Source organism: Callospermophilus lateralis, chromosome 2 (assembly GCF_048772815.1).
Source record: "Callospermophilus lateralis isolate mCalLat2 chromosome 2, mCalLat2.hap1, whole genome shotgun sequence".
Taxonomy (NCBI): Eukaryota; Metazoa; Chordata; class Mammalia; order Rodentia; family Sciuridae; genus Callospermophilus; species Callospermophilus lateralis.
In genome coordinates, this window is record NC_135306.1 from 131,510,376 (window position 1) to 131,537,488 (window position 27,113).

Here is a 27,113-nt window from a genome sequence, read left to right on the forward strand (position 1 = left end):
ATTAAAAGGACATTATCAATACAAAATTTTTATTAATTTCTTTATTAATTTCATTGCTTCAAAATAGTGCTTATTTAAAAATAGCCCAAATTTATACTCACATGTTACAGCTAAAACTGAAAATAAACAGTCCAAAATATTATTTGAAGTATGCTTAGTACTAAATTAAAGCACTTACATTTGCACATTATTGGCATTAGCAAGAATGGAGAGTTGATTTTCTAGGTAATGATTATTATAGAAGAATATCAAAGGCAACCAAATAATCAGTAATTGAGTATAATTTTATATTTCATGAAGGACATTAGTCACTTTCAGCAGTAGCCTCATTGAAAATTAAAGTATGCTCACATAAATGTTGTATTTTGATGCTGTTTCTTTTCCTTTCTCTTACTGCAAATAACCAACAAACTGCTTCCACATGGCAATCAGAACAAGGGAAGAATCATGGCTAACCATTCTGTTGCTAACTAATGTTTGTGAAAGGCAAATTGCAAACTTCTGAGTATGGTTTAACTTCATGAAAAAGATGAAGGGCTTACTTTGTTTACTTTGTTCCATGAAAAAAAATTATACTCTGATTTCTGGAATGGATTTTTAAAATTCAATACAAAGATTCAACCATAAGCATTTCCTTCTTTCTTTTTTGGTACCAGGGTTAAACCCAGGAGTGCTTAACCACTGAGCCACATCCCCAGCCCTTTGTATTTTTTATTTTGAGACAGGGTTTTGTTAAGTTGCTCAAAGGCCTCTGTAAGTTGCTGAGGCTGGCTTTGAACTTGCGATCCTCCTACCTCAGCTTCCCAAGTCATTGGGATTACAGACATGTTCTACCATGCCTGGCTTTAACCATCAACATTTCTAAACTGATTTTGCTAATGCCTAGAAATAATCTATTTAGCAGTTTTAAGACTTAATTTGAAAAAATGAACATTATACAAATGTAAATTAATGTTATTAGTAGGAATAATCATGATTCCTAATCATATTTATATTTGAGGTATAAACATATGATAGACTTTGCTTGATATTATAGAATTTTAAAAAATGTGATTGGCTCAATAAATTTATGTGAGCATTAAAAAAAAAAAAAGACCATCTCAAATGTTTCTCTGTTCCCAGTAATCTCTCTCAGATATATACCTGTGAAATAATATAGAATACAGTGTCATTTCAAAGACAAAAAAAAAAAAAAAAAAGAGTTTTAAGTGATGAGATAATTTCTATTGGATTTTATATTAGTAATGAGTTAATTAATTAACTTATTTATTTTTGTTAAGCATAAGATGATTTAATCTCGTCCAACTGAATGGGTCTCTCTTGGTTGATCAATGCGATAGAGAAACTCTGCAGGTAAGAAGTATCCAAGATATTCCACTATATCTGGAGTCGTGTCATAATGATAGTGTCCACCTTCTCCATGATGACTAAAAAAATGAGTGTGTTCCAGTCGCAAATCAAATCCCTAGGGCAACAGAAAAGTTAGTATATACTCAAATTATTTTGATGAGAATTTGTTTAATGAGTGAGGATAAATTTTTTAATTTATATTACAAAGTTTTTATTTACTTATTTATGTATTTATTTTTTTGTAGTGCCAAGGAAACCCAGGACCTCCTGCATGCTGGGCAAGTGCTCTATCACCAAGCTATATACCTAGCTCATGTTTTTTTGTTGTTTTGTTTTTTCTTTCTAATTTTGTGGTAGTGACACTCTACCACTCAGCTACACCCCCAGCCCTTTTTATTTTTTTATTTTGAGACAAGGTCTCATTAAATTGTTGAGTCTCCATCTTGAATTTGTGCTCCTCCTCCCTTTGTTTCTCAAGGTGCTTGGACTGTAGTTTTTTCTGTTTTTGAGATGGAGTCTTGCTGTGTTGCTCAGGCTGACCTTAAACTCATGATCCCCCACCTTAGCCTCCTGAGTTGCTGGAATTATAGGCATGTGCCACAATACCCAGACCTTAGATAGGCATTACATTCACATGATTTCAAATCAAAGCATGCAAAAGGATATATTCAATTAAATGTGTCTTCTTCTCTCTTATCCTCACTGGTTATTTCCTTTCCTTACAGGCAAAAAATGGAAACAGATCCATGTGTATCCTTCCAGAAATATTTACTTTTACTTTTTTCACTCAAATTGTAGCTCTCTGTGCACCTTTCTGCTATTGCTTTTTTCACTTAACAATATAGCTTTGACATAATGTCTATCAGACCATAAGAGCTTCCTTATTCTTTTGTTGCTTTTCAACTGACATTTACATTATTTCCAAATCTTGTGCTATTATAACAATGTTGTTATTAATAACCTTTTAATTAACCATTTTACACAGTATATATTTAAAGATTAAATCCTAGATATGTAATCATATTGGATCAAAATATATGACCAATCAGTATTTTTATAGATACTTGGCTTTGAATCAGTCTATATTAATTTTTTCCAGTGTGTAGTATTAGAACACCAAAGAACATGATAGGAGACCTGAATCTTAGTTGTGATTCTTGCTACTCTATTTAATAGCAAGACTTTAGGTGCTATTAAAACACCTTTGCGAGGCATGGTGGCATACACCTACAATATCAGTGACTTGGGAGGCTGAGACAGGAGGATTGCAAGTTGGAGGCCAGTCTCAACAACTTAGTGATGCCCTAGGCAACTTTGTGAGACCCTGCCTCAAAATAAAAGGGGCTGGGATGTGGCTCAGTGTTTAAGCGCCCCTGGGTTCCATCCCTAGTAAAATCCTGCTCTGGCTAACATAGGGTGGTAAGCCACCTTCGCCCTTAATTTTCAGGATAATTTTAAAGACAACCTGGTTCTTAGATAACAAGAACCCAAAAGGTACATAAGTCTAAAGGAATATTCTAAAATTCAAGCTATTTATAATTGTAATATTAAAGATAGACAAGGACTTACTGGATCTCTGGAAACAAAGACTGGTAGACAAACCAAAGGAGCATTCATCTCATAAAAATGCAGCCATTTATTCACTTCTTCATCAGAGTTCAATGGGCAGGAAGAAAATTCTGCAGGCTACAATAAAAGACCATTAAACAGGTAAACATATTGAATATTATTTAGAATTTAAAAATTAAAAACATGATTAAGTTAAAATTTTTAAGCCTTCTTATAATTCCATTGCTTTTGGCATCAGTTAAATAAAATACTCTAGTTTTCCAAAGGGTAACCAGTTGTACAAACTAAAATTTAGGAATGAATAAAGGTTAAAAAAAGGATGAGAGTTGACCATTGACTATTTTTTTATTATTTGTTCTTTTTAGGTATACATGATAATAGAGTGTATTTTGACACATTATACATGTGGCTTATTTCACTTAGCATTTAGTATCTTTTTTTTTGTTGTTGTTAAAATCAGGGATCAAACCCAGAGACTTGCACATTCTAGACAAGTTAGGTAAGTGTTCTATCTATCATTGAGCCATACCTTCAACCTCCTAGTTTTATTTTTCAGTTTTCCTGAGTATATATTTCCGTGTGTGTGTGTGTGTGTGTGTGTGTGTGTGTGGTGCTGGGTGGGGATTGAGATTGATCCCAACAAGTACTCTATCACTGAGCTATAACCCCAGCTCCACCATCCTAATCTTAAATGCCATAATTATTAAGTAACAAGGGGTGAGGAAAGCAAGATCTAAAATTGTGTAGAAGCATCAAAAAAGAATAAAATACTTTGAAATAAACTTAACCAAGAAGGTAAAAGACTTGTATACTGAAAACTACAAATTTTTGCTGAATTAAAGAAGATTCCAATTAATAGAAGGGCATCCTGTGTTTAGGAATTGGATACTTAAAAGAAATCAATACTAGCCTGGTTCAGTGATACACGTGTATGCCTGTAATATTTCACCTACTGTGGAGCCAGAGGCAGGAATATGGCAAATTCAAAGCCACCCCACACAACATAAGCAAGACTGTTTACAAAAAAAAAAAACAAACCCATTTTTAAAAAACAATCTTGAAAAAAAAATTAGAGATCTCACATTCTTGGTTTCAAAAGTTACTCCAAGTTGCATATGGTGGCACCCACCTGTAGTCTCAGTAACTCTGGAGGCTGGGGCAGGAAGATTGAAAGTTCAAGACCAGCCCCTGCTTTTTAGCAAGGCTGTCTCAAAATAAAGAAGGGTTGGAAGCATGGCTCAGTGACAGAGGGACTTTAGGTTCAATTTCCAGTACTACAAACAAGCAAACTACAAAGCCTCAGTAATCAAAACTGCATTACTGCATAAAGACAGACAGCCAGATCAACGGACTAGAGAGGCCAGAAATAAATCCTTGAATATAGGGTCAAATGATTTAACAAGGATGCCAATAATATTCAATGAGAAAACAACAGTCTTTTCAACAAATGTTGCTGGGAAAACTACATATCCACATGTAAAAGAATGAAGTTGGTGGTGCATGCCTGTAATCCCAGCAGCTTGGGAGGCTGAGACAACAGGATTGTGAATTCAAAGCCAGCCTTAGGAACCTAGCAAGGCCTGAAGCAACTCAGTAAGACCCTGTTTCTAAATAAAATAATTTTTTTTTTAAATGGTGGGGAAATGGCTCAGTGGAAAAGTACCCCTGGTTTCAATCCCTGGTACAAAAAAAAAGAATGAAGTTTGACACTTACCTTATACCAGATATAAAAATTAATTCAAATGGATCAAAGATCTGCATGTAAGAGCTAAAACTTTTAGGAGAAAACAGTGGAAAATTTCATGACATTGGGTTTTGTCATGATTTCTTGGCTATGACACCAAAAGCATAGTCGACAACAGCAAAATAAATAGCTAAGTGTAGTTGTGCATGCCTGTAATCCCAGCAACTAAGGAGGTTGAAATAGCAGTATTCCAAGTTTAAGACCAGCCTAGGCAATTTTGCAAGACTCTGTTTCAAAAAAAATTTTTTTTTTTAAAGATCTGGGATGTCACTCAGTGGTAGAGCATCCCTGAGTTTAAATCCCCAGTACCTCAAAAAGAAGAAAAAAAAAATCTCGATCTTACAAATAAGCACATTGAAAAAAAAGTTCCAATACAGTAATGTGAAAAAAGAACTCTACCTCATCATTATTTAGTATTATGACTTACAGTATTGTCATTTAAACTTTTAAGTAATATACTCACAACAAAAGGATTTGTTTAGGGTGTATTTAAAGGTAGAATTCCCAACATATTTAAAAATTCTGAGATATTAATTTAAGCATGTGCACATGTATATATCCATACATATGAGTATACATACATAGGCCCTTACCATAATGTGAGCCTTTACTTTTCCCTTCTGAACTATAAAAGTACCTCCCATCCCTACAGGCTTGTCTCCATATTGTTTTTCCAGAGTTTGTCTCATACAAGTCACAAAGTTAAGTTGTCCAGTTCTTCGTTTGGCTTTTACCTCAATGACCTATAGAAGATATAAATATACATTATATTGGATAAGCTATAAAATTTTATTTAATTACTAAATATAACATGGTATAACTTAATACCATCAAGCAATATTCTATTTGCTTAGTATATCCAAATGTAAGCTGAGGTGTCTCAATCCCGAGTCTTCATCAACCATATGTATATTACACACACACACACACACACACACACACACACACACACACACATATAGTCCTGTATATACACACATACATTATTATATATAACTTTAATAAATAAATTAATAATAACAATATAAATAAATTCATATTTTCTTGAATTAAGTGCTACACCGAACTGTAGAGACTCTTAACATATATGTCAAGGGGATAAAAGGCTGAGAATTCCCTAGCTTGAAGGGTTTAACCTCTGGTAAATGGGGTAAAGGAAAAATGATTAAATTTTCTCACTTCCTGTAAAATACTGGACTTTGTTTTCTCTATTTTATTAGGTATTTTTACTTAACTACCTCATTTCTCAAAGTAATTGGGGTGTCTATATCTTACAAAATCTGAGAGTCCTCACAAATACCAACACTGAAATAATTTTTTTGTGCATTAATCAAAAGAAAATATGAAGTGAGGGGCTGGGATTGTGGCTCAGTGGTAGTGCGCTTGTCTAGCATGTGTGAGGCACTGGGTTAGATTCTCAGCACCACATATAAATAAATTAATAAATAAAATAAAGGGCTATCGACAATTTAAAAAATATTAGAAAAGAAAATATGAAGTGAGACATTAATTATCCTTATCCTTCTTTCACTCTAATGTTTTGCTACCCCCATTTCTATCTAACACAACATGTTACCAGTCAGGAAAACGCGAATTTCCTATTTAATACCTGTAAGTAGATATTATTTATTTAGCCACAAAGATCATATAAATGACTCACTTCTCAAATTAGTTAGAAAAAAGGTATTGCCTATTAAATATTTATTAACATTGATTTTAGATAAGACTTTTACTCTGCCTATACTATTCTGAATCTTTCATAACTGGGTTAAATAAAGACCTTTGACTGTAGTACCTCTGATTTTCTTAGAAAAACCATATTTAGGGCAATAAAAATTCTAATTTTTAGCTATCTGAGAACATTTAAAGACTGCTGTGTTTTTATAGACAAAATCACCTTGCCAGGTTGGCCCTCACTGGCAAAAAGATTAGCCAGTAATGCACATCCAAAATCATGGTATTTCTGGCTGTATTTCTGTAATAGGCATCCTCCATCTGCAGGGTTAATACGAGCAAAGTAACTTCCATTCACAGGAGGGTTGTGTTCACTTTCTGTTTGAATAACTGGCATAAACTGAAAAAAAAAATTAGTCAATCTTAGTATCTCTGTGCAGAGAGGGTATCTTGAGTCATGTAACAACATATTTTATCTCAGTTTAAGACATTCATTTCAAATTTTAATGAGAATACATGATTAGTCTCCAGAAACACACACACACACACACACACACACAAGAAAGAAACAGATAAAGAAACATACTTCCCTAAAATGTGGGGATATGAAGCATATAATTTTAAATACAAAATACTGGAAAAGATACTTTATAAAATGTCTACAATATTTGTTATATTGTTGATATAAATTGGAATATTCGCTTGAAAATGTTCAACTTAAAATTTTAACCCTTTTTTCTATCTTAAATACTAGAACTTGTATGACTACTAAGAGTCACATCTATTATGGACAGACGAAAGAGGTCATTTAGTCTTGTAGTCAGGATATATGAAGTAACAGTGATATTTTAAGATTACACAAACAAGTATTATATATTATATATTACTGGTAAATATCACCTATACTAAGTAATAATATATTATAATATTAATAGTATTAATAGTGATTAACATTATTCAGCATAAATGACATACACTAGTAACAGCTATTAACTTTGTTAAATAACCATCATACTATTTTAGTAGTTTCCTACTATTTGTAAAGAGGTGACTACATCATGAAATATTCCACTCTTCTAATGCAAAACTGCCTTTATATCAAAAGCAAAGATTTATAGAGAAGCATGGAATCCTACAATATATAATGATAAAAATCTAGGGCTGCGGTTGTAGCTCAGTAGTTGAGTGCTTGCCTTGCGTGCATGAGGCCCAACTGGGTTCAATCCTCAGCACCCATAAATAAATAAATCAAACAAAGATATTGTGTCTGTCTACAACCAAAAAAATGTTTAAAAATATATAATGATAAAAATCTTTTACATTTCAAGGCCTTCAGCAGGATACCTTAGGACTGTGGATTCATCTGAGGTTTAACCTAGTCCCTAAGAGAAAATGAAACTAAAGATTAGTGTTTATTTATAGCTAGATCAATTAGAACATGTGATATTGTCCAAATCCATATCAAGAAGTGCCAATCTGGAGAGATATGATATCTATGACCCACAACACTCAGAAAGTGGGCTTTTTTTGGTAGGGAATTAAATGGAAAAGGACAAACCAAAAGTCAAATCAATAAAATAAAATAATTATATATAAGCTTACCTCAGAATTGAACCCAAGAGTCTGAAATGGGCCTGCCCCTGCTCCAAGAATAAAGGCTCCAGGCAAGTTGATTTCTTTTGCAATTATATTCAGATCATAAACCTAAAAAGAAGAAGAAAATTATTTAAATCTTAACTTATAAAAATTTCCTGGTTTATTTTTTATTACTGAGTCCATTAGTATTTCTATCCCTGCCACATTGATCAACAGGTCTTCTGATAATAAATAGGAATCAACCAAGTTCTACAACCTTCATATGAATATGAAGAGTAAAATACACTTACTTTCTTTTTGTTTACAAGAGGAATTAAGTAAGGCACACCTCCTACTTCTGCAATTCTAGTTTTCCCACAGATGCCTAAAAAACACAAGCCATCTTAAAAATAGGCAAATATAATTTACATATAAAATGATGGAAGTCATCAAATTATTAAGAATAAATAATTTCTTCAGTCTCATAGTTTTGCAAATAGCAGGTTTAGAAGATGTAAGTAGCTAGGACTCCTGTTCTATTTTAAGTACCTGTGTCTCCAATACCATCATGACTAAGTATGGCTTGATAGAAGTGACAGCATAAAGGCAACTGAAAATTGATGATAGGGTGAGGGCTAGAATTGGAGTCAAAGTTTGGATTGGGTGAGGTTTCTCAAATTAGTCTTAAAGCTTTAAAAACTATTTTTTTAGTGGCTATTTGATTTCTTGTCTTTTTATTTTTATTTATGGTTAAAATCTTTTTTAAATTTAAAACATTTTTCTCTGGTAGAATATATGTTCTTTAGGTCCATATTGCAAGATCCTCTTATAAGTTACTTATTCCCAAGATTGTTTATACTCATGATAAGTAATTAAAGATAACTTTAGATGCTAGACATTTTCTACTTAGATTTTTTTTTTTCTTTTCTGGTGCTGAGGATTGAACCCAAGGCCTTATGCCTACTTAGAACACTCTACCAATGAACTACACCCCAGTCTTCCTACATTTTTTAATTATCATCAAAGTACAGGGCTGTGGATTCATCTGAGGTTTAACCTAGTCACTCAGGCAGTGATGGCCAAACTATGAAATATGTAGACACAATTTAGGAGAAGGCACTTTTCTTTTAAGTGAGGGTAGAAAATAAACTACCTTTTGTTTGAGAAAAAGTGGTCTTGACAGTTTCCTGCTCACATATTACATAGTAAAGTAGATATGATTGCTCTATTTCTTCAGCTATGCAGAGGGGTAGATGTAGAATTTTATAGGTCCCTTTTGTAGTTGGGGATATAGGAAATGTTTTTCACGAATAAGCAGAGCTTATGAATAGATAAGACTCTACTCGTAAGTGATAGTGAAGCTGAAGCCTAAAGGAACAATTAGGTGACTCTATTTATAATCCAGGGAAAAGACAAATAATAGCTCAAAATGGTGACTGTAGAGATAGAGAAAAGGAAAATATAGAAAGAAGAAAGGAAATAAGCATCTAGAGTGAAGTAATGAGTTAAATTTTAGATGTGTTGACTTGTCCTTAATATATATAGGAGGATATGTTCTACTGGCAGTAGAAATACTGATCTGTAGATATCTGGGTGGAACAGATTTTGTTGTATCTAGTCAGTAATTAAAACCACAAGTGAGTACACACACAAAAAAAAAAAAAAAAAAAGAAAAAAGAAAAAAAAAAACCTCAAGAGTGAGTACACAAAATAAGATGATAAGAAACAATTCTAGAAAATATCAACACTTAAGAGCCTGCTATAAAGAGAAAGGAGCTAGGAAAAAATAAGGACGGAGGTAGGAACCAAGGAAGAAGAGAAAAAATGTTGAGCAAAAGATGCCAGACACAACAAGAGAAACCAGAGAGAGAGGAGAGATCACTAAAGGGAAAATGTCAGGCAGTGATGGCCAAACTATGAAATATGTTGAGATGAAGTAATACTCATAAACGAACCAAGGCTATCAGTGACCTGAGTCAGACCAATTCACATAGAAAATGTCTAACCATGTTTGAGAAAGATATCTCTCTCTCTCTCTCTCTCTCTCTCTCACACACACACACACACACACACACACACACACACACACTCACTCACCCCTGGCTTCCAGTACTATCATTTCCTGACTCTCATATTATTGATCAGAAGTTTTTTCCAGGTATAGCCTTTGGAAGACACAATTAAGATTAACCATTTTTTTCTTCCCTGTATTCTTTTATGTTTTCTGATTTTTATTTTATTTTAATTAATTAACTAGTAAGGAGAATATACCACTCCTTCCTATAGAAGAAATATGGCTATCCAAAAGTATTGTGAATGATTTCACAGTGCTAAGAGAAATTGCCATTTGGAAACAAACCTGCTGGAGTTTACAGTTCTAGTTAAAGACTGCTTAAGGTGAAAAGACCCAACAAGAACATTCAACTAAAGTCCCCTTATGTTCAGGTATCTGAGGTTGAGATAAATTAAATGGTTTACTCAGGTTAATTAAATTCTTATGTAGTAGAGACAGAACTGGAGTTCAGGAATTCTATGGCAAACTATTTTTTTAACAAAGATATCAATTTCATAGTAAAACAACACTGTATTATCTCCAAATTCCTCATATAGTAGGTTATATTAGGAGAAGGTTAGATTTCTAAAGCATACAGACCTGCATTCAAATCCTGATTATGATTCACACAGAATTTACTCTCTCTCAATCTCAGTTTTCACATCTACTGGATCTAGTACTTGTACCAAACATTAAATAAGCCTTTTAAGATTATTTCTAGTCCTGAATAAATAAATAAAAACAAAAATTAAAGTACGTTTCCCTAACAGTAATTTGAACAAAACTCTCATGTGTTACCAATATTCTAGCCTATTGTATATTATATAACCAAGGAAGTTACAAAAATTACAAAATACAATCTTTTTCCACAAGGTTACAAAATGAAATTTGACCAATACCAAAAAACAAGAGCACAAAAATTACGCATAATTTAGCCTAAAAGCTATGAAAATATCCTTTATTCATAGATAAAAATAACACTGGTTTCACAAAATGATTACAAGTAAAAACCAGAAGCATATTGCAAAAACTGCTTACCTTTTACAGGAAAGGTAAATGGTTCCTTAGTCAAATCAGGGCAATCAACTACAGACACTTGGACATCAGCAAAGTTATCTTTTAGTCCCTTCTGCATAACTAATAAAGAGAAGAAAAGGGGTTATTTAACATTAGGGAAAAATTTGGCCATCATATATCAAATTTTCCTTCAAATTTTCTGCATCACACTCCTAACCTAAACTTGTGTAATAAAAAAAGAGTACAGAAATGGTCTTCTATTTTTATTTTTTCAGGTCCTAGGGATTGAACCCTGGGTCTCAGGCATGCTAAGCACAGGCTCTACCACTGGGCTATACCATCAACCAAGAAATAGTCTTACTTATGAACTTAGACTTTGACATAATCAGAAGTTATAATATAAGACACAAACATAATCTTATCCATGGTGATCATAAACTTCTGAAGATAAAAAGACTACACTCAGGTGAGGACCACCTTTCTTTAAGGGAGATTCCAAAAACTTATTAAAGTGTAAATATTTAAACTCTTTAAAAAGTAGGCAATCACATGCAACACAAGGAAGACTACAGACAAAATGTTGAGAAAAAGAAGCCAGACACAACAAGAATAAAGACTGTATGATTTAATTTTATGTATTTCAAATAGGCAACTGATCCATGGTGATAAAAGTCAAAAAAGTGGTTACCTCTCAGGATAAAGACATTGGGAAGCTCCATGAAGGAGTCTTTTGGGATATGAAAAACATTTTAGATTTTTGATTTGGACAGCAGTTACATGTAAACATTAAATAAGCTATACTTCAAGATAAGTGCACTTTCTTGTAGATATGTCATAGTACAAATGTAAAACAGAATAGGTGTCACAGTTATAAATCCAAAGAGCAATGTACTTTTTTTTTTTTTTTTTTTTTTTTTTTAGTACCAGGGATTGAACTCAGGGACACTCAACCACTGAACAGTGCCCTAGGCCTATTTTGTATTTTATTTAGACAGGGTCTCACTGAGTTGCTTAGCACTTTGCCTTTGGTGAGGCTGGCTTTGTACTCGCAATTCTCTTTTGAGCTGCTGGGATTACAGGTGTGCACCACTGTATTGGGAGCAATGTATTTTTAAGGATCAAAATGAAATACTGCAATTAAGGACTGCTCTGAAATTAAAGCAAGTTTCTAATGTATTTTTCTGCCTCTGTATTTCCTCAAACTGAGAGGAAAAGCTGGAGAGCTGTGCCCCCTGGCCTGGGGGATGCTAAGGAAGCTATGAGTGGAGATTGCCCCCCTGTCCTGGCCTGACACCCCTAACATGTTCTCTGTCTCACAGGATAACTAAATCTACACATGCATATTTTTTTTGCCTTTTGTTACCTCTTTTCTCTCTCTTGTTTTTAATACTGGATGGGGATCAAACCCAGGGGTGCTTTAACTGTTTATATCCCTAACCCTTTTTATTTTCTACTTTGAGACAGGATTTAGCTAAATTGCCAGGGTTGGCCTAAAATTTTAATACTCCTGCCTCAGCTCCCAAACTGCTGGAATTGTAGGCATGTGCCTCAGTGCCTGACCCACCTTTTTTCTTTTAAAAGCATTTCCGGATCCCAACATTGGCAACTTAGTTAGGTCCTAAACATCTTAGTGAAACCCTGTCTCAAAATAAAAATTAAAAAGGGCTGGAGATATGGCTCAGTGATTAAGTGCCCCTGGGTTCAATCCCCAAAACTAAAAAAAAAAAAAAAAAGTTTTGTAAAGATAGAAATTTGAAACCAAGTTTCTTTTATCTCCATTTAAAGCTGACTTTGAATAAAACCTATTTCCTAACAATTTGAATCCAAATATTTGTGCAACACAAGGAGCAGCAGAACCTAGCCTCTAACTAAGGTATTTTGGCCAGGTGTGTGTAATCCTGTTAACTTGGGAAGCTGAGGCAGGAGGATCACAAATTTCAAGATAGCCTCAGAAATTCAGCAAAGCCCCAAGCAACTTAGCAAGACCCTATCTCAAAATAAAAAATAAAACATGACGGGGATGTAGATTAGAGGTAAAATACTCTTTGGTTCAATATCCAGCACCGCCCCCGCACTCAAAAATTGTAACTGGTAAAAAGGTAATAAAGCAAAGTTGTACAACTCTGGACATAATATGTACTTAAATTTTGGGTTACTTTAGTCAATTTCATCATGTGAAGTTGGTGTCATCAAGAATCTACAAATGGTGAGTTTAATTTTGTTAGGGGACATAATTTAAGAGTTTCTCAATAAAAACAGTACAGAATAGATATTGAAATGGCAAATTCTGTATCAGAAGTACCATTTCAACAAGATAAACATTAGTAAGATACATATAAATCTTAGAATCTTTTTTCTCTTAAAATAGTTCTTAAAAATCCAAAGTTAATATTGTTTTTACCTTCAGCAAGTTCCTCTAGCCTTGGCACATGAAAAGAAAACTCAGAATGAGCCATTTTCTTTCTTCTTTAGGTATAAGGTTGTACAATCAAAGCTCCTGTTGGCCAGTTATCACAAGAGTTCACAGTGCAGCAGACTGAACAGTGCCTGCCGTTCTGAAAGTGAACATTAAGAGTTCAGTTATATAATGAGGGCAAAGGGCATTTAGGCTTTTCTGTCCTCACAGAAAGGAAACCACAGTTCTAGCATTTAATATTCCAAGTGAACAATGGGTAAGTGGCTTCTTTTAATACTGTTATTTTGTTTTTTTTTGCAGAGCTGGAGATTGAACTCAGGGCTTCATGCATGCTAGGCAAGAACTCTATGCTAAGACTGTCTATATTTTTAGCCCAATAGTTTTAAATAGTTGGCATTTAAAATAGACTAATAAGAGGAAACACCAATAAAAGAAGATATATATGACTCGTTTTATTGGTCATCTATCTGGGTTGAACATGTAATTTTCTAATGGTTGGTCAAAGGAATATGGATCTTGAAGCAAAAGGCATTTATTAAGAATTGTGAATAATTGTCTAAATGGCTGTAGATAACAGTACTGGAGTCTATATAACTACGTAACATATATATGATATATAGCTAGCATATAAAATACACATATAAATATTTCTATAATGTGTTTCTTACTCTATTTTGACATTTAAGCTAAAAATTAAATTTCTTAGGCTATCATTTTTACAAAAGAAGATTTAAATCACTAGTAGAATGGAAACAGACAATTAGATTCTGAAATTTAAATTTTAGTTTGTTCAAAAATAAACACTTTCTTGGTAAGTAGTTTTCATGTTCAATATTCTGATAACCTAGCTGATTATAATTTGATATTTTAAAATACATGCTTAGTATAATTTACAATAAATAGGTATACATTTACAGAGATTAGTATCTTACCTTACATGTTCAAGTGATGATGTGTGCAAGTAGAGGGAGATAAATAAAATGAAGGCAGAAAAGGAAAAAAAAAAAAAAGACGATGATGACAAAGTGGGTGGAGAATCCTACTCCAGACCAATCACAATAAGGATTAAGGACAAAACTCTTAAGCAAATTTCTATTTCTAAGAGCACTGCTGGAATTGTTTGTTTTATTCTTTTTCTTTTAGAATATTCTTCATTGCCATTTATTAGACAAATGTAAGGCCTGTTCACAAGGCTCTGAAGTTAAGGACAATACATTATTTCACTGGAAAGCTGTACTTCTCCTTTGTACCCTTTGCTACAAACTGACCCCTGTGTATTTTAGTTCTCAATAAACGGTTGGTCGAAAACCATGTCCTGTTAATAGAGCAGGACATGGCAGCACATGCCTGTAATCCCAGCGATTCAGGAAGCTGAGGCAGAAGGATTTTAAGTTTGAGGCCAGCCTTGGCAACTTAGGGAGACCCTATCTCAAAATAAAAAGAAAAAAGGGATGGGGATGTAGCTCCATGAAGAGTAACCTCGGTTCAATCCTCAGTACTGAAAAAAAAAAAAATGTTAATAGATCATCTCATTAACTGGAATGTCTCCGGTTTTAACATGCTTACTTAGCATATGAAAAGTCAGAATCATTTGAATTACTTTTCCAAAAATTTATTTTTAAAAATTTCCAAAGATTCATAGATTTCACAGAAACTAGCTGGTTTTCTAGTTTTGATGATACTTCTAAACATATGCTCTATAAACGTGCTATTGCATATATTTAAGACTTGAAATTTACTTTTTTTTAAAAAAGAGATGGGGGGGGCCTCATACTGGCCTGAAACTTCTGGGCTCCAGTCATCCTCCACCCTCAGTCGTCTGTAAAGCTGGGACAAGCTCCACCACTGTGCCTGAAGACATTTACTTTAGTACTTATCAAATACTAACTTTTACTGTCCTTTAGTTTTTTAATATAATCTGATCTCCCAAGTTAAATATACATAACTGTTGACAAGAAGTTCTAATAATCATACTTAAAATCTTAAACCTATTTTTGAGTTGAATAATCTATGATTATTTCAGAGTAAGATATTTTAATTTTTTCTTATTAAATAGATTGACAGATATTTTATGAAAATAATTACTGTGTAGTCTTCACTGATTTCCTAAATTTTATCACACTCTATCAGGCAATTAGCAGGTACTTATTTATAAACATCAAAATCTGTACAATGAGTAGCATATTCATTTATAATGAGGATAATAAAAGCATTTTATTATTATCATTTTTAGATTTTGGTACCAGAGGTGATTTATCACTGAACCACATCCCCAGCTCTTTTTATTTTTCAATTTATAGACAGGGTCTTACTAAGTTGCTTAGGACCTAAGTTGTTGAGGCTGCGTTGGTCCTGCCTCTGCCTCCCAAGTCGCTGGGATTATAGGTGTGCACCACCACGTCTGGCAATAAAAGCACTTTATATTCTTCTGCTTACAGTAGGAATAAGGACTCAAGTTAAATCCAAATAAATAATCCTAACTTTATATCCTTTACTATCTCAAAAGAAGATCTGTCATATTATTTCCCTACCGAATTAGAAACAGAAGTTTAACCCTGGGAAGCTACAGCCTGAATAACTTGTTTAAAAATATGGAACTTCTGGTAGGCGCAAAAAAGTACTGTGGTAGCAAGTGTACATGAGTGGGATGTTAACCGGGTGTACTAAGGGAATAATACTGGCTTTCAATACAAATGTTATACATTTGGAGTCAGATCAAAATATGAGCCTTTCCCAATATTTTAACACAGATGACATGTTTGAGGACAAAAGTAGACAATCTCATTTCAGCAAACGCAAGCTCACCGGAAACAAATCACCCACTTCCTCGTTGTTCACATGTATTCAGTTCATTTGACCTCACAACTTATTTGCTAAAATGTTCTTGGCTATTAAACTTACCAAAACTATTGGCGAAGCCCACGGACCGAGGTGATCTCTCCTCGGTCGACCCCGCCTCCCCTGGTTGAGTGGGTTTAGGCTCCGCCCGCTTCAATTGCTCCACCCCTCGCGGGAGTCGGAAGTGCGCCGATGCGTCTGTCTTCCCAGCACTCTCTTCGTCCCGAGAGCTAAGTAGTAACGCGAGAATTCAGCCCCACATTTAGGGAGCTCGCGAGAGTGTCGAGTTCTTTTTCTTCCATGCGGTTGGAGATGGTAAGCTGTTCATGTGTGCTGGAGTTTCCGGGCGGAGAAGCTGATGGGCGCGAACCGCCAGGGTTTCATGGCCCCAGTCAGTCGCGGTGTCCTGTTGCAGGCCTCGCATATGTGGCCCAAGGCCCCCACAGCGCGGCGCTTATGGATGCAGGGGGGCCTTGTTGATAAGTAGGGGAGAGGCGGTGGCTGTCTGGGCCTTGCCTGCGTGAAGGGCTGCAGGTGTAGTTTTCCCAGGAAAATTACACCTGTGGATCTAGCCTCAGAAGTCAGGCCTTGGGGTTGATTTCCCAGGAAAACTACACCTGTGGATCTAGCCTCAGAAATCAGGCCTGTGTTGCTGTGGATCTGGTCTCAGAAATCAGGCCTTGGGGTTGGATTGAGACCTACGTGAGCGCGATTATAGTGTCGGCGTAGTTCACCTAGTCAAAATATTGATGTTACCTCGTCTAGGCAAATCTTAGAGGGTGAAGTCACTATTGTGTGAATTAACCCTAGTGGACGCCATTTTTCTTGCCTGAGGTTGGGTGCTTCCTGGAGCTTCTCAGCCAGCACAAGGTACCAATGACAAGTTAGTTTCGTTAAGTGTCTTATTTGGCCACGTAGCCTCCAAAAAGTAATCCCACAATTGGAAGCGACAACTAAGTAGGGATGCTTTCTACATAGATTTTTAAAAGTGATTTTGGAGCTAGCTGTATTTTAGTAATATTTACAAAAAAAATTGAGCTGGCCCATTAATGCTGTTGCAGAGCTGGGGCATTTCAAGAAACTGAGGGAGCCAGAAGACCTACACTTCAAACTCCGACTGTTGCCATCAAGTCAAAGATTTCAGACATGTTTTCAGAATAATAGGCATGAGTTTATTGAAGGGATAGATAACCGGACCCCCAGAGGAGAGAGTTCTCAAGAGAGGAAAGGAGGGGACACTCCTCTCCTTCACGCATATCTTATTGGGGATCCCAGAGAAGTTGTCCTACCCAGGTCCACCTCTCCACTTTACAGCAGGGTGACATCAGACTTTCAACTACCTATTGCCGTGACAATTCTAGGTTCCCTTCCCCCAAGCTGAGCAGTTCTATTTAGAACTCAAATCAATTTTTAAAGGTTTATGATTAAAAGGAATTATTGTAAACCAATTTGGTTTGTGAAAAGGGTCAAAGTCTCTCCCTCCAGAACAACTTTGAATCCTCTTATCAATGATATTTCCTGCATGCCTTTCCTTGCAGATAACACTTTTCTGAGGAATGTGAAATTCTGTCCACTTAGGCCAGGCAAGGCTGCAGGTTAAATACTTTTGGGAAAAGGAAGCATGTGGTGGTCAGCACAGGAAAGTGGGCCCATTTTATAGAATTGTTCTCTTAATCTTACCTTCTCACCATCCTCATTTGTCTTTCCCCTAACAATATTATTGGAGCAAATGTTGATTTTTGAGTAGTTGATGTAATGACAGGATTTTGCATTTAGGAAAACTGTCACATGGATCTGTCTTATTTTCACAAATTTGAGATTTTATACCTGAAATAGTTTGCTGGTTTATCATTGTAGAACTTATTTATCACGGCTTACATGTCAGTTTTAAAGTAAACTAGATAATACAATGAAAAATGAAAGACGGGAGATGCAGTAAATAGACACATCTTAGTTTTAAGTCTTACAAAGATTTTATTGCTTATTGTATACTATTAGAAAATGGTGACAAGGCAGCTTCTGTGTAGTTTTTAGCTTGCTGAAAATTAGTTTCCATCAATTATAAGAGAATATCAAAGACGGCATCAAAGAAATGACAATATGAATGCAAAGATGAACATGAAAAGGCAGAGTAAATGAAAATTTCAGGCTTAAGAATTTTAAATTATATATTTGGCCATTGATTGTACATTAGTATTAGTAATTGCACATTAATTACCATGTAAAAACTGAAAGCACCGGTGAATGCAGTTTCTAGGTTTTTTAAAGAAATTGCTATGTTCCTAGAACTTAAAAAGCTTAGGAAGTTATTTTGCCTAAATTTACAGAGTTGCATGGTTCATCTAGAGTGACATGGCTTGACTGCTTAAACTTTCTATATCTTGCCTGTGTAAGCCTTTATTGCTTAGGGAATCTGCATCACATTTTCTGAATTTTCATAATTTCAGAAAACAGTTTTAAGTCAAAACAGAAGTGATGGATAAATCAGGAATGGATTCCCTTGACTATCTGTCTGATGCAGCTGTGGAAGTTGAAAACCAAAGGTAAATGAACTTTCTGGGGAGAATAGTAGTTTCAGTCAAAATGTTTAGTGTTTGAATTACTAAGAAAGTATAAATCATTGTATATAATTGGTTAAGATAATTTCAGGAATTGGAAAGGAAAACAGATGACACCTTTCAGGTCTATCGGATTATTGCAAGTACTTTGATTCAAAATCTATTATACTATAATATATTCTTGGCTTAGGAGGATGGTATTTTCTAGGTATCTCTTCCTGACTGAATTGTCCAGATTTTGTCTAATAGATTGTGTGCTTAGAGGAGACACTAGCAGCAAATCAGACAATTTTTATTGGTTCTTTTTAGTTATACAACAGCAGAATCCATGTTGATATAATTGTGCAAGCATGGATTTATATCTTATTCTATCTAGTTAAGAATCTCATTCCTATGGACTTAATGATGATGGGATTCACTGTTTTCATATATGTATCTGGGAAAATTATGTCAGATTCATTCCACTGTCTTTCCTTTGCCTATCCCCACCACTTTTCCCCATTGTCTAATCTATTGTATTCTTCCCCTCACCATTCCCCACCTCCATATTATGGGTTAGCTTACGCATATCAAAGAATATTTGGCCTTTGGTTTTGGGGACTGACTTATTTCACTTAGCAGATCCATCCATTCGCAGGCAAATGTCATTAAGTCATTCTTTATGGCTGAGTAATGCTCCTTTGTATATATTTGCCACATTTTCTTTATTCACTCCTTAGATAACATTTCTTTTTTAACAGTACTATGGCCATTTTAGATATGGTTGTCAGGACCTGTGACTAGCTGGTACTGCACCTTTCTGAAAATATTTAGGTATTCTGAGAGTGTTTTCCTGAGTTGATCCTAGAAGAAAAGAACATGTGTGATTGAGTATTAAGAGTAATTAGCATTATAACACAGAATTTTTTTATTTTCCTAGTGACGACTCCTCATCTGGTAGCAGCTTATTTAAAACCCAGTGTGTTACTTCCCCACCTAAAAGAAGGCAAAGAAACCCCACTAGAAAATTTGTTCATTCACCTGAAAGTGTTACAGATTCATCAAGTGATTCATCTATAGAACCAAAACCATTGACTTTAAAAGCTATTTTTGAAAGATTTAAGAAAAAGAAACGAAGAAAGAGGAAGAGAAAGTACAAGCCAAAATTAAGAACAAAGGAAAAGCCAGAAGGAAGAAGAAAAACCAAGAAGTCACAAATAGATAAGAAACAAATTAAAAACAAAGGATCTAGACTCCCATTTTTACAATCTGAGAATGAAAGAAAACCATTACCTTGGAGAAAAATTTTAGCCTTTGAGGTAAGTTAGTATTTTGTATGTAATGGATACACAAAAATAAAATGTCTGAAATGACCTGGCCATTTATAGAATTGTCTTAAGATATACCTGGACCAGTTTTCAGGTCCTTTGCAGTTTTCAGGATACTATTCTATATTTACTTCCACATAAAATCTACTCCATCATAAAGGACAAACTTCACTAGTGTTTCTGGGTATACTCTTCCTGGCATATTTCTTCTGTGAATTTAAGAACTAAATAATGGCAGGCCAAATCTGCTTAATATAAAATCCCTTGGTGTCATCAGGTCTTTAAACATAACCCTGAAGCAAATGACTCCCCAATTTTTGCATTAATACAAGTCGGACTGGTAGTAGACATTAAAGTTTAGCTGTTTCTGATGGAATTCCTTAATGAATAATCTAATACTTAGCAGTATATTTGATAATTGAATGCTGAATGAATGTATGATTAATATAAAGTGTCTCTTGCTAGAACCTTTAATTATTTGAGAGGATTAATTTTTTGTAATCTTTTGTTTAAGAATATTATAATAAACATTTGGTAAATTTGGTTCAGAAGTACAGAATGGTTAGGATTCAAGTGTGTGAGTGAGGATATGATTAATCGTTTTGAATATAAGTATCTGACTTTGTCATGAAGTAAGACACCTTAATTTTGTAAGACTAAGACAAAAATGTTTTTAACAGCAAGCTGTTGCAAGAGGATTTTTTAACTACATTGAAAAATTGAAGTATGAACACCACCTTAAGGAATCCTTGAAGCAAATGAATGTTAGTGAAGATTTGGAAAAAGAAGATCTTGATAGTCGTAGATACAAATATTTGGATGATGATGGATCAATTTCTCCTATTGAAGAGTCTGTGTAAGTAGAATCATGTAAAATAACTTTGGGCATAGATTATATGTAACTTAAGAGACACCCATGAGTTGATGGTAGGACTGCGGATTGGTACAGCAACTTAGAAAGCACTATGGAGATTCCTAAAATCTAGGAATTGACTACCATATGACACAGCTATACCACTTCTTGGTATTTATGTAAAAGAATTAGCATATTGTACTTAATTGTCATACCCATGCTTATTACAGTATAGTGCCCCATAGTCAAGTTATGGAACCAGCATAGATGTCATTCAGCAGATGAATGAAGAAATGTGGTATATATACACAGTGGAGTTTACTTGTCACAAAGAATGAAATTTGGATAGAAGTGGAGAGTATGTTAATTTTTTATTACGCTTTGGGGTTTTACCAAATTGTTGGGCTTTTGGGCTCTCCTGTCTCAACTCCCCAACTCTCTGGATTTATAAGCATGTGCCACCTCACTCAGCTACCATTAATACATAGATACCATCAAAACATAGACATATAGTAGGTTAATTAGGGTATTTTAGCTGAACTCACCACACAAAACATCCACTATTAAAACAAGATGTGACTAGTATTACTATTTGAATTATGTCAGCAGAATATATAACTAATTAGAATATTTTATCATTAAGTTGTGCCTTTTAAAAGTATGTTTATTTATTAATTCATATATAGTGCTAAGAATAAACCCAGTGCTGAACACACATTAGGCAAGTGCTTTTACCAGACATAACTCCACCTCCATTAACTTATGCATTTTAATATTACAGAGCAGATGAGGAGACGGCACATCTTGAACATGAATGTGATATCAAGTTGGTAGTAAGTGATTTATTTTTATCCTGTCGTGAGGAATGCTGAAGTTAGTATAGGAGGAATATTATGTCCAATAATTTTAGCAGGAAATAATAATTCAATTTATATAATTGATAATGAGAAAATGGGCTCTTCAATTTTTTGGTCTTTGTTGTCATGGGGAGTTAGATCAAGGAACTTTTGCATGCTAAATGAGTGATCTACCATTGCATTCCATGCCTACCCCTAATTTTGTGAACGTTTTAAAGCGTGGTGTTAGGCTATTAAATGAAAAATATGCAGATGCTAATTTAGATTTTTAAAATCTAGATGTAGTTTAGTTTATTCCAAGTAACCTAGTCTTTAAACATTTGTAATTGCTTTTAGTTATTGTTTAATATTCTTTTTAATGCAGGAGGATAGTTGTTTTATAGTAAGTTCTGACTTCCCAAAGAAGACGAACATATATCTTGAGCATGAGAATAATAATAAAGAAACTGCTTTTTCTAAAAAGCGAGCTTCTAATGCCAAAAGTATTGGACAGAATACAGAGTGCCCATAAAGGAGATGAAGTCAAAGCAGGTAAATAATATACAGAAAAAGTGACTTCATTGGAAGAAATGACTAAAGAAGTTTAATGTGCATAAATGTGGAAGCCTCATGATGAAATTCTAATGAAGAACTTCCCAAAGAGAAAATAACACGCAACTTGTGAATAACTTTGTAAAACAAAACTTTAGTAAGATTTTAATCCTGAATAGAAAGATAAAACCAAATATTCAATTTCCTTAGATTTCCTAAAACATTTCTTACTGACATATACCAAAGTGGCCTTTTTTTTCCCCTGTGGAGATTGAAACAAGTGGTGTTCTACCACTGAGCTATATCTCTAACTCTTAAAAAAATTTAAAACTGGGTGGGATTCAGAGCCTGGCCTCAAATCTCAGCCTCTTTCTTGTCACTGGGATTAGAGTTGGGTGCCTCTGTGCTCTGCTTTCAACTTCCATTTTTCTTACTACTGTAGTTAACATTGTACAGCTAGCTATTCTATTAAAATACACTGCATTGTACAGTAGCACTTGTGTATGTTTTTGTTTAACTTTTGGACAAAGACTTGTAGACAAGTGCAAAAATAAATCCTCTTTTGCAACCCAGAACTCATTGTTCAGTATGAGTTTTGATACATATAAGCAGGTATACTATTTAAGATAGCTTAAAATGATGTGATTTGATAAATGAAAAGGTTCTAAAACAAGAATCTCAGTTTTGTTGATTGCATGTTCTAATTTTCATATTGTGATTCAAGAGAAGGGCTTTCTTTTTTTTTTTTTTTTTTGAAGGCTGTCTTCAGAAAACAATGCATTAGTTTGAAGATATTTTAACTGGTGTAAGTATATTAGATTAATTCATTTTAATGAGATACTTGTGGCTTTATTTAATTTTGAATTATGACATTGATTGCCAGAAAGTAATCTTGGATTCAAATATTTTATAGTGCTGAAGTACTAGATTCATTTTACTTGAAAGTTTTCTTGAAGTCTTAAAACATGGTTTCCCAGTTCAAGTATACTCTATTTAAAAGGGAGGGTGAAATTCAATAGTTATCTATACAAGTTACAAGGTTTCATAAATAAGAATGATAAAAATTTATCAAATTTATTTTCTTATTTTGTCTGCTCACAGCATAGCCACATAAAAAAGGAGGAGATATCTTATGTATCTAAGAATCATTAAATTCATTAGACTGGTCTATTTAAGATGGAAAACATGTTAAGAACCAAATTTCTGCCAGGCACACTGGCACATGTCTGTAATCCCAGTGGCTCTGGAGGCTGAGACTGGAGGATTGCAAGTTCAGAGTCAGCTTAGCAATTACAAGGTGCCAAGCAACTCAGTGAGACCCTGTCTCTAAATTAAAAAATACAACATAATGCTGGGGGATGTTTAGTGCTCCTGAGTCAAATCCCCTGGTACTCCCCCCAATCCCCCTCAAAAAAAACTACTATAATTTATACTTACTCCTAAAAGTCACCTACTTGATGGTACTTTTAGCTCCTACATAGCTTGGTACAAATCCATGCCATGGGACTATAAAATTATTGCATTTGAGGTAATGGATAGATATGGGAATTCTAGGACTTGCACATGGTAGACAAGTGGCTGTACTCCTAAGCTATACCCTACACTCTTGAAATTAGTTCTTTTTTGTGATTACAGTGAAAGTAGCTTTTTTTTTTTTTTCTTTCATTTTTAACTATAGCTCTGTTGTGCATTAGAAATTCTTGCTAATCATTGTTTTCCTCTGGAGTCCTCCATTTATCTAAACACTGGTTGAGGTCTATCCCGATGGGGCTTCTCTTGTAGCCACTCGTCGTTGGAAATGCCTCATAGAGTAATTCTGTGGTTTTGCTTTCCTCATAGGACTGTTTGTTAGGCCTGTGGGAAGTAACTACAAGACAATTAAAAAGTATGAAAGATCTAATTTTTCTTTTTATCTTAGATATTGGCATATTCCACATCTGCACTACTGAGTGTGATAATAGGTAAGTTTTTGTAGGATTCAATATAATCCTTTGGAATGCCATTACAGTTCAAATGATGAATTTAACTGTTCAACTGCTGAATGACACAGATATGAACTAAAACTATATTCTGACAGAGCTGAATGAATATATGTGTCTGCACATGAAACTTCCCTTATGTTTTGGTTTTTATATTAGAATATTTATGGTGTCCCTCACTAAATTTTTCATTTGGTGATTTCTCTGTAGGAGTGAATATGATTTGAACTTGGTGATTTTTATGTTAGAGAAGTAAGTGAAAAGAAGTAAGTGAAATTTTTACTTATTTATTAAGGACTTGAAGACCTTGGGCATTCTAACATTACATGAAGTATTTCCTAACTTCCTCCTTTGTATCACATGACAGCTCTACATGATTTATTCTAATACCATGTTTGCCTGGATTTGTTGATTCAATAGGAAATGAAAGGCATTCTGACAAATGAAAGGCTTTGACAATTTGAGCAAGTGACATTGACATTTCTAGTGTGGGAATGGGACTCGGCCTTATACCCTACGCAGTATTTAGAGAAGCTGGATCATTTAAGAGTTTTTTGTCTTTATACATACATGTACTTTTTTTGCGTTACAATTCTTATTACACATATACACCAGATCATTAGAGTTTTTAAACATAGTTTCCTCATCACATTTCTTGGCAGCAGCACGACAGACTTGGGAATAGAGGGAACAGTTTAATCACTGCACTGCATGGTATCTGCACTCAGCAGTTTCTTCCTGCTGGCGTGTTCAAAGGACAGTGCAATAGAAATTCAGTATCTGGCATCGTTGGTTTTCTTGGCTTTGTGCATGTTAAACCTGGTATTTCTATTGATACAGCATTTTTATAGGTATTTGTTAGTTCAGTTTAATAGTCTTAAATGGTGAATAATGCTTTTCTTTTTGTAAGGTGTCAACACTTGAGAACCAAGCAGATCCATCTATATCCCAAAGTATAAGGCTTTGTTTATATTGCTCCTGGCTGTTTGTTTTCTCCTATTTGGTAAGCAGAAAAGAAATTTCATACAGATATAGAAGCCCTTTTGCATAGTGTTTGGGTAAGCTTGAGAGGAAAAGCCTCATTCTAGATGAGAATGGGCACTGTTGATCAGTGTTCAGAATTGGTCAATGTGGCTAAATTGACACAGGTTATGCTTCCATCACAGTATCTATCTTGCAGTGGTGACAATGAGACCTGTAACATTTTGCTTAAGTTCATAAGTGAAAATATTGAGAAAAATGTTAAAAATGATAAGAAATGATTAATGAAATTGTACAATTCAATTCCTAGGATCCTAAAGTCAAATTACTTGAAGAAATTAAATCCTGAATAACTTAGGTAAGGTTTTTACTTGTTACAAAGTCTAATGATCATATTGCACCCAAATCAGATTTTTCAGTATTAAAGAGGAAAAGAAAAAGATATAACTGTGCTCAACACTGATGAGCTATGTTATGATGATGGGCAATATGTTCAACTGCTCTGAATGGGCTGAATGAAAATAGCCTTTCTGAACATCCACATTTAAATATACTATGTATTTTCCAAAATGGTTGTCCTTATAATGGTTAGTGATCAGGGCATTTTGGGTTCTCAAAATGATTGGATGAAATGATGACCGCATTTTAAATATAAATTTTTTCACAGGTGGAGAATTGTGAAATCATCTGGCAAGTAACTTTTTTTTTTTTTTACCTTATAATGTATTTGCCAGGGTATAATGGTCATTACCAAGGCTTTTAGAATACAGTTTCTTATTTGCTGTGGACATGACCATAAAATAATTCCCTCTAGGTTTTCTATCTGCTACTTTGCTAGCATTCAACCTATTGGGAACATTCAAGTATACTTGTTTTTGTCTATGTTGCCTAGACTAATTAGCTTTCTGGGGCCAAACCACACACACTGTTTACACCAGTTTGGTGATATGGCTCCAGATCTAATTCTCTATATCCTTATTATAGGGCTCTTGAAACAAACAGATAAGAATCAGATCTTCTTAAAAGGTATGTATGTGTACTTGAGACCTATATAATACAATGGTCATTTCAAAGAGGGCTTTTGGGGCTGTGAAACCAGGAGCCCTTAACGCAGTGACCACAGATTGATGTTCTCCACAGGACCCCATAGTCACTCAGTAGTGCTGTATATTCCTGAGGAGAAAACATTTATTTAGCAACTTGTGATCATGATGATTGATAGATGTGGGAATGTTTAACCAACAATGTCTATGCTCTTTTTTAGGGTATTCTTGGAACGGACAACAAAGGAATCACAATGGAAATTCCTTAAATAAAAATTTATTGACTTAAAATTACACACTTTCTAAAGAAGAGTCAGCCTGTATTTTTGGCTCGAAGTTTCTCTAGTGTTCTCTGTGGAGAGAATAAATAAAAAATAAGCAGCAGTTCTATTGTGGTATGCCCTAAATATAAGAAGGGAGAGGCTTGTTTACCTTATGAAATTCTTTTGCCCTTTCTCTGTTCTGGGCATAAGCTTCTTGTTTTGCTTTCTCTACCTTTTGTTGTTTCACTTCAGCTAATTGATTATATAGTCTGAAAGTAATTTATATGGATTTAAATAACAATATTGAAGAAAAATGAGCTACTAAAAATAAAGCAAAAAAAAAAAAGGCTACCTTAGAGCCCTTTGGTGCATGAGGGTGTGTGCATTCTTTCTTTCTTCTGGAAAATTCATTTTGACTTTATTGATTCCCTTAAGGCGACTCACTGATGAACCTGGGAAAAGGGAAATAAAGGCCAGATTGTAGAGTCTCAATGCTTGCTAGGGC

At 34.4% G+C, this 27,113-nt stretch overlaps 3 protein-coding genes and 8 non-coding genes across 21 annotated transcripts in view; 9 read left to right on the top strand and 2 right to left on the bottom strand.

Moving 5' to 3' along the window:
- Bkgd (beta-keto-L-gulonate decarboxylase) lies at positions 1 to 16,383 on the bottom strand. Of its 4 annotated transcripts, XM_077108834.1 has the most exons (10): positions 16,300 to 16,383; positions 14,331 to 14,896; positions 13,384 to 13,537; positions 11,004 to 11,102; positions 8,224 to 8,297; positions 7,940 to 8,041; positions 6,561 to 6,737; positions 5,257 to 5,406; positions 2,920 to 3,036; positions 2 to 1,465 (listed from the first exon to the last, which is right to left on the bottom strand). In XM_077108834.1, the coding sequence occupies exons 3-10, from the start codon at positions 13,436 to 13,438 to the stop codon at positions 1,292 to 1,294; spliced, it is 948 nt and encodes a 315-aa protein (XP_076964949.1). In that variant the 5' UTR covers positions 13,439 to 13,537; positions 14,331 to 14,896; positions 16,300 to 16,383; the 3' UTR covers positions 2 to 1,291. The 4 variants fall into 4 exon arrangements, with proteins under 4 accessions (XP_076702639.1, XP_076964949.1, XP_076702638.1 ...); XM_076846523.1 differs by lacking the exon at positions 14,331 to 14,896; XM_076846524.2 differs by lacking the exons at positions 13,384 to 13,537; positions 14,331 to 14,896 and having other exon boundaries at positions 1 to 1,465; positions 16,300 to 16,380.
- Taf1d (TATA-box binding protein associated factor, RNA polymerase I subunit D) lies at positions 13,625 to 26,979 on the top strand. Of its 5 annotated transcripts, none has more exons than XM_076846529.1 (13): positions 16,465 to 16,551; positions 18,684 to 18,779; positions 19,714 to 20,092; positions 20,782 to 20,957; positions 21,736 to 21,787; positions 22,176 to 22,342; positions 23,101 to 23,147; positions 24,261 to 24,303; positions 24,532 to 25,324; positions 25,613 to 25,660; positions 25,970 to 25,992; positions 26,287 to 26,328; positions 26,567 to 26,979. In XM_076846529.1, the coding sequence occupies exons 2-6, from the start codon at positions 18,712 to 18,714 to the stop codon at positions 22,320 to 22,322; spliced, it is 822 nt and encodes a 273-aa protein (XP_076702644.1). In that variant the 5' UTR covers positions 16,465 to 16,551; positions 18,684 to 18,711; the 3' UTR covers positions 22,323 to 22,342; positions 23,101 to 23,147; positions 24,261 to 24,303; positions 24,532 to 25,324; positions 25,613 to 25,660; positions 25,970 to 25,992; positions 26,287 to 26,328; positions 26,567 to 26,979. The 5 variants fall into 5 exon arrangements, with proteins under 5 accessions (XP_076702643.1, XP_076702644.1, XP_076702642.1 ...); XM_076846527.1 differs by having other exon boundaries at positions 24,532 to 24,587; positions 25,232 to 25,660; XM_076846528.1 differs by lacking the exon at positions 16,465 to 16,551 and adding an exon at positions 13,625 to 13,654 and having other exon boundaries at positions 24,532 to 25,660.
- Positions 22,835 to 22,961, top strand: LOC143393279 (small nucleolar RNA SNORA40). The gene has a single exon (XR_013090575.1). It is a non-coding gene; the product is annotated as a small nucleolar RNA SNORA40 (small nucleolar RNA).
- On the top strand, positions 24,091 to 24,222 carry LOC143393271 (small nucleolar RNA SNORA18). Its single transcript, XR_013090568.1, has one exon. It is a non-coding gene; the product is annotated as a small nucleolar RNA SNORA18 (small nucleolar RNA).
- LOC143393293 (small nucleolar RNA SNORD5) lies at positions 24,350 to 24,421 on the top strand. The gene has a single exon (XR_013090588.1). It is a non-coding gene; the product is annotated as a small nucleolar RNA SNORD5 (small nucleolar RNA).
- Positions 25,025 to 25,163, top strand: LOC143393255 (small nucleolar RNA SNORA8). Its single transcript, XR_013090554.1, has one exon. It is a non-coding gene; the product is annotated as a small nucleolar RNA SNORA8 (small nucleolar RNA).
- On the top strand, positions 25,397 to 25,527 carry LOC143393267 (small nucleolar RNA SNORA1). Its single transcript, XR_013090564.1, has one exon. It is a non-coding gene; the product is annotated as a small nucleolar RNA SNORA1 (small nucleolar RNA).
- On the top strand, positions 25,770 to 25,842 carry LOC143393254 (small nucleolar RNA Z40). Its single transcript, XR_013090553.1, has one exon. It is a non-coding gene; the product is annotated as a small nucleolar RNA Z40 (small nucleolar RNA).
- On the top strand, positions 26,044 to 26,163 carry LOC143393270 (small nucleolar RNA SNORA32). The gene has a single exon (XR_013090567.1). It is a non-coding gene; the product is annotated as a small nucleolar RNA SNORA32 (small nucleolar RNA).
- On the top strand, positions 26,363 to 26,491 carry LOC143393262 (small nucleolar RNA SNORA25). The gene has a single exon (XR_013090560.1). It is a non-coding gene; the product is annotated as a small nucleolar RNA SNORA25 (small nucleolar RNA).
- Positions 26,607 to 27,113, bottom strand: part of Cep295 (centrosomal protein 295) — a 57,577-nt gene continuing 57,070 nt past the window's right edge. For all 4 annotated transcript variants that reach the window (XM_076846518.1, XM_076846519.1, XM_076846521.1 and 1 more), the window contains 3 exons: positions 26,961 to 27,060; positions 26,778 to 26,877; positions 26,607 to 26,697 (listed from right to left, as the gene is read on the bottom strand). In XM_076846518.1, the coding sequence (XP_076702633.1) occupies positions 26,659 to 26,697; positions 26,778 to 26,877; positions 26,961 to 27,060 (239 nt within the window). In that variant the 3' untranslated portion in view covers positions 26,607 to 26,658. The remainder of the gene's footprint in view (positions 26,698 to 26,777; positions 26,878 to 26,960; positions 27,061 to 27,113) is intronic.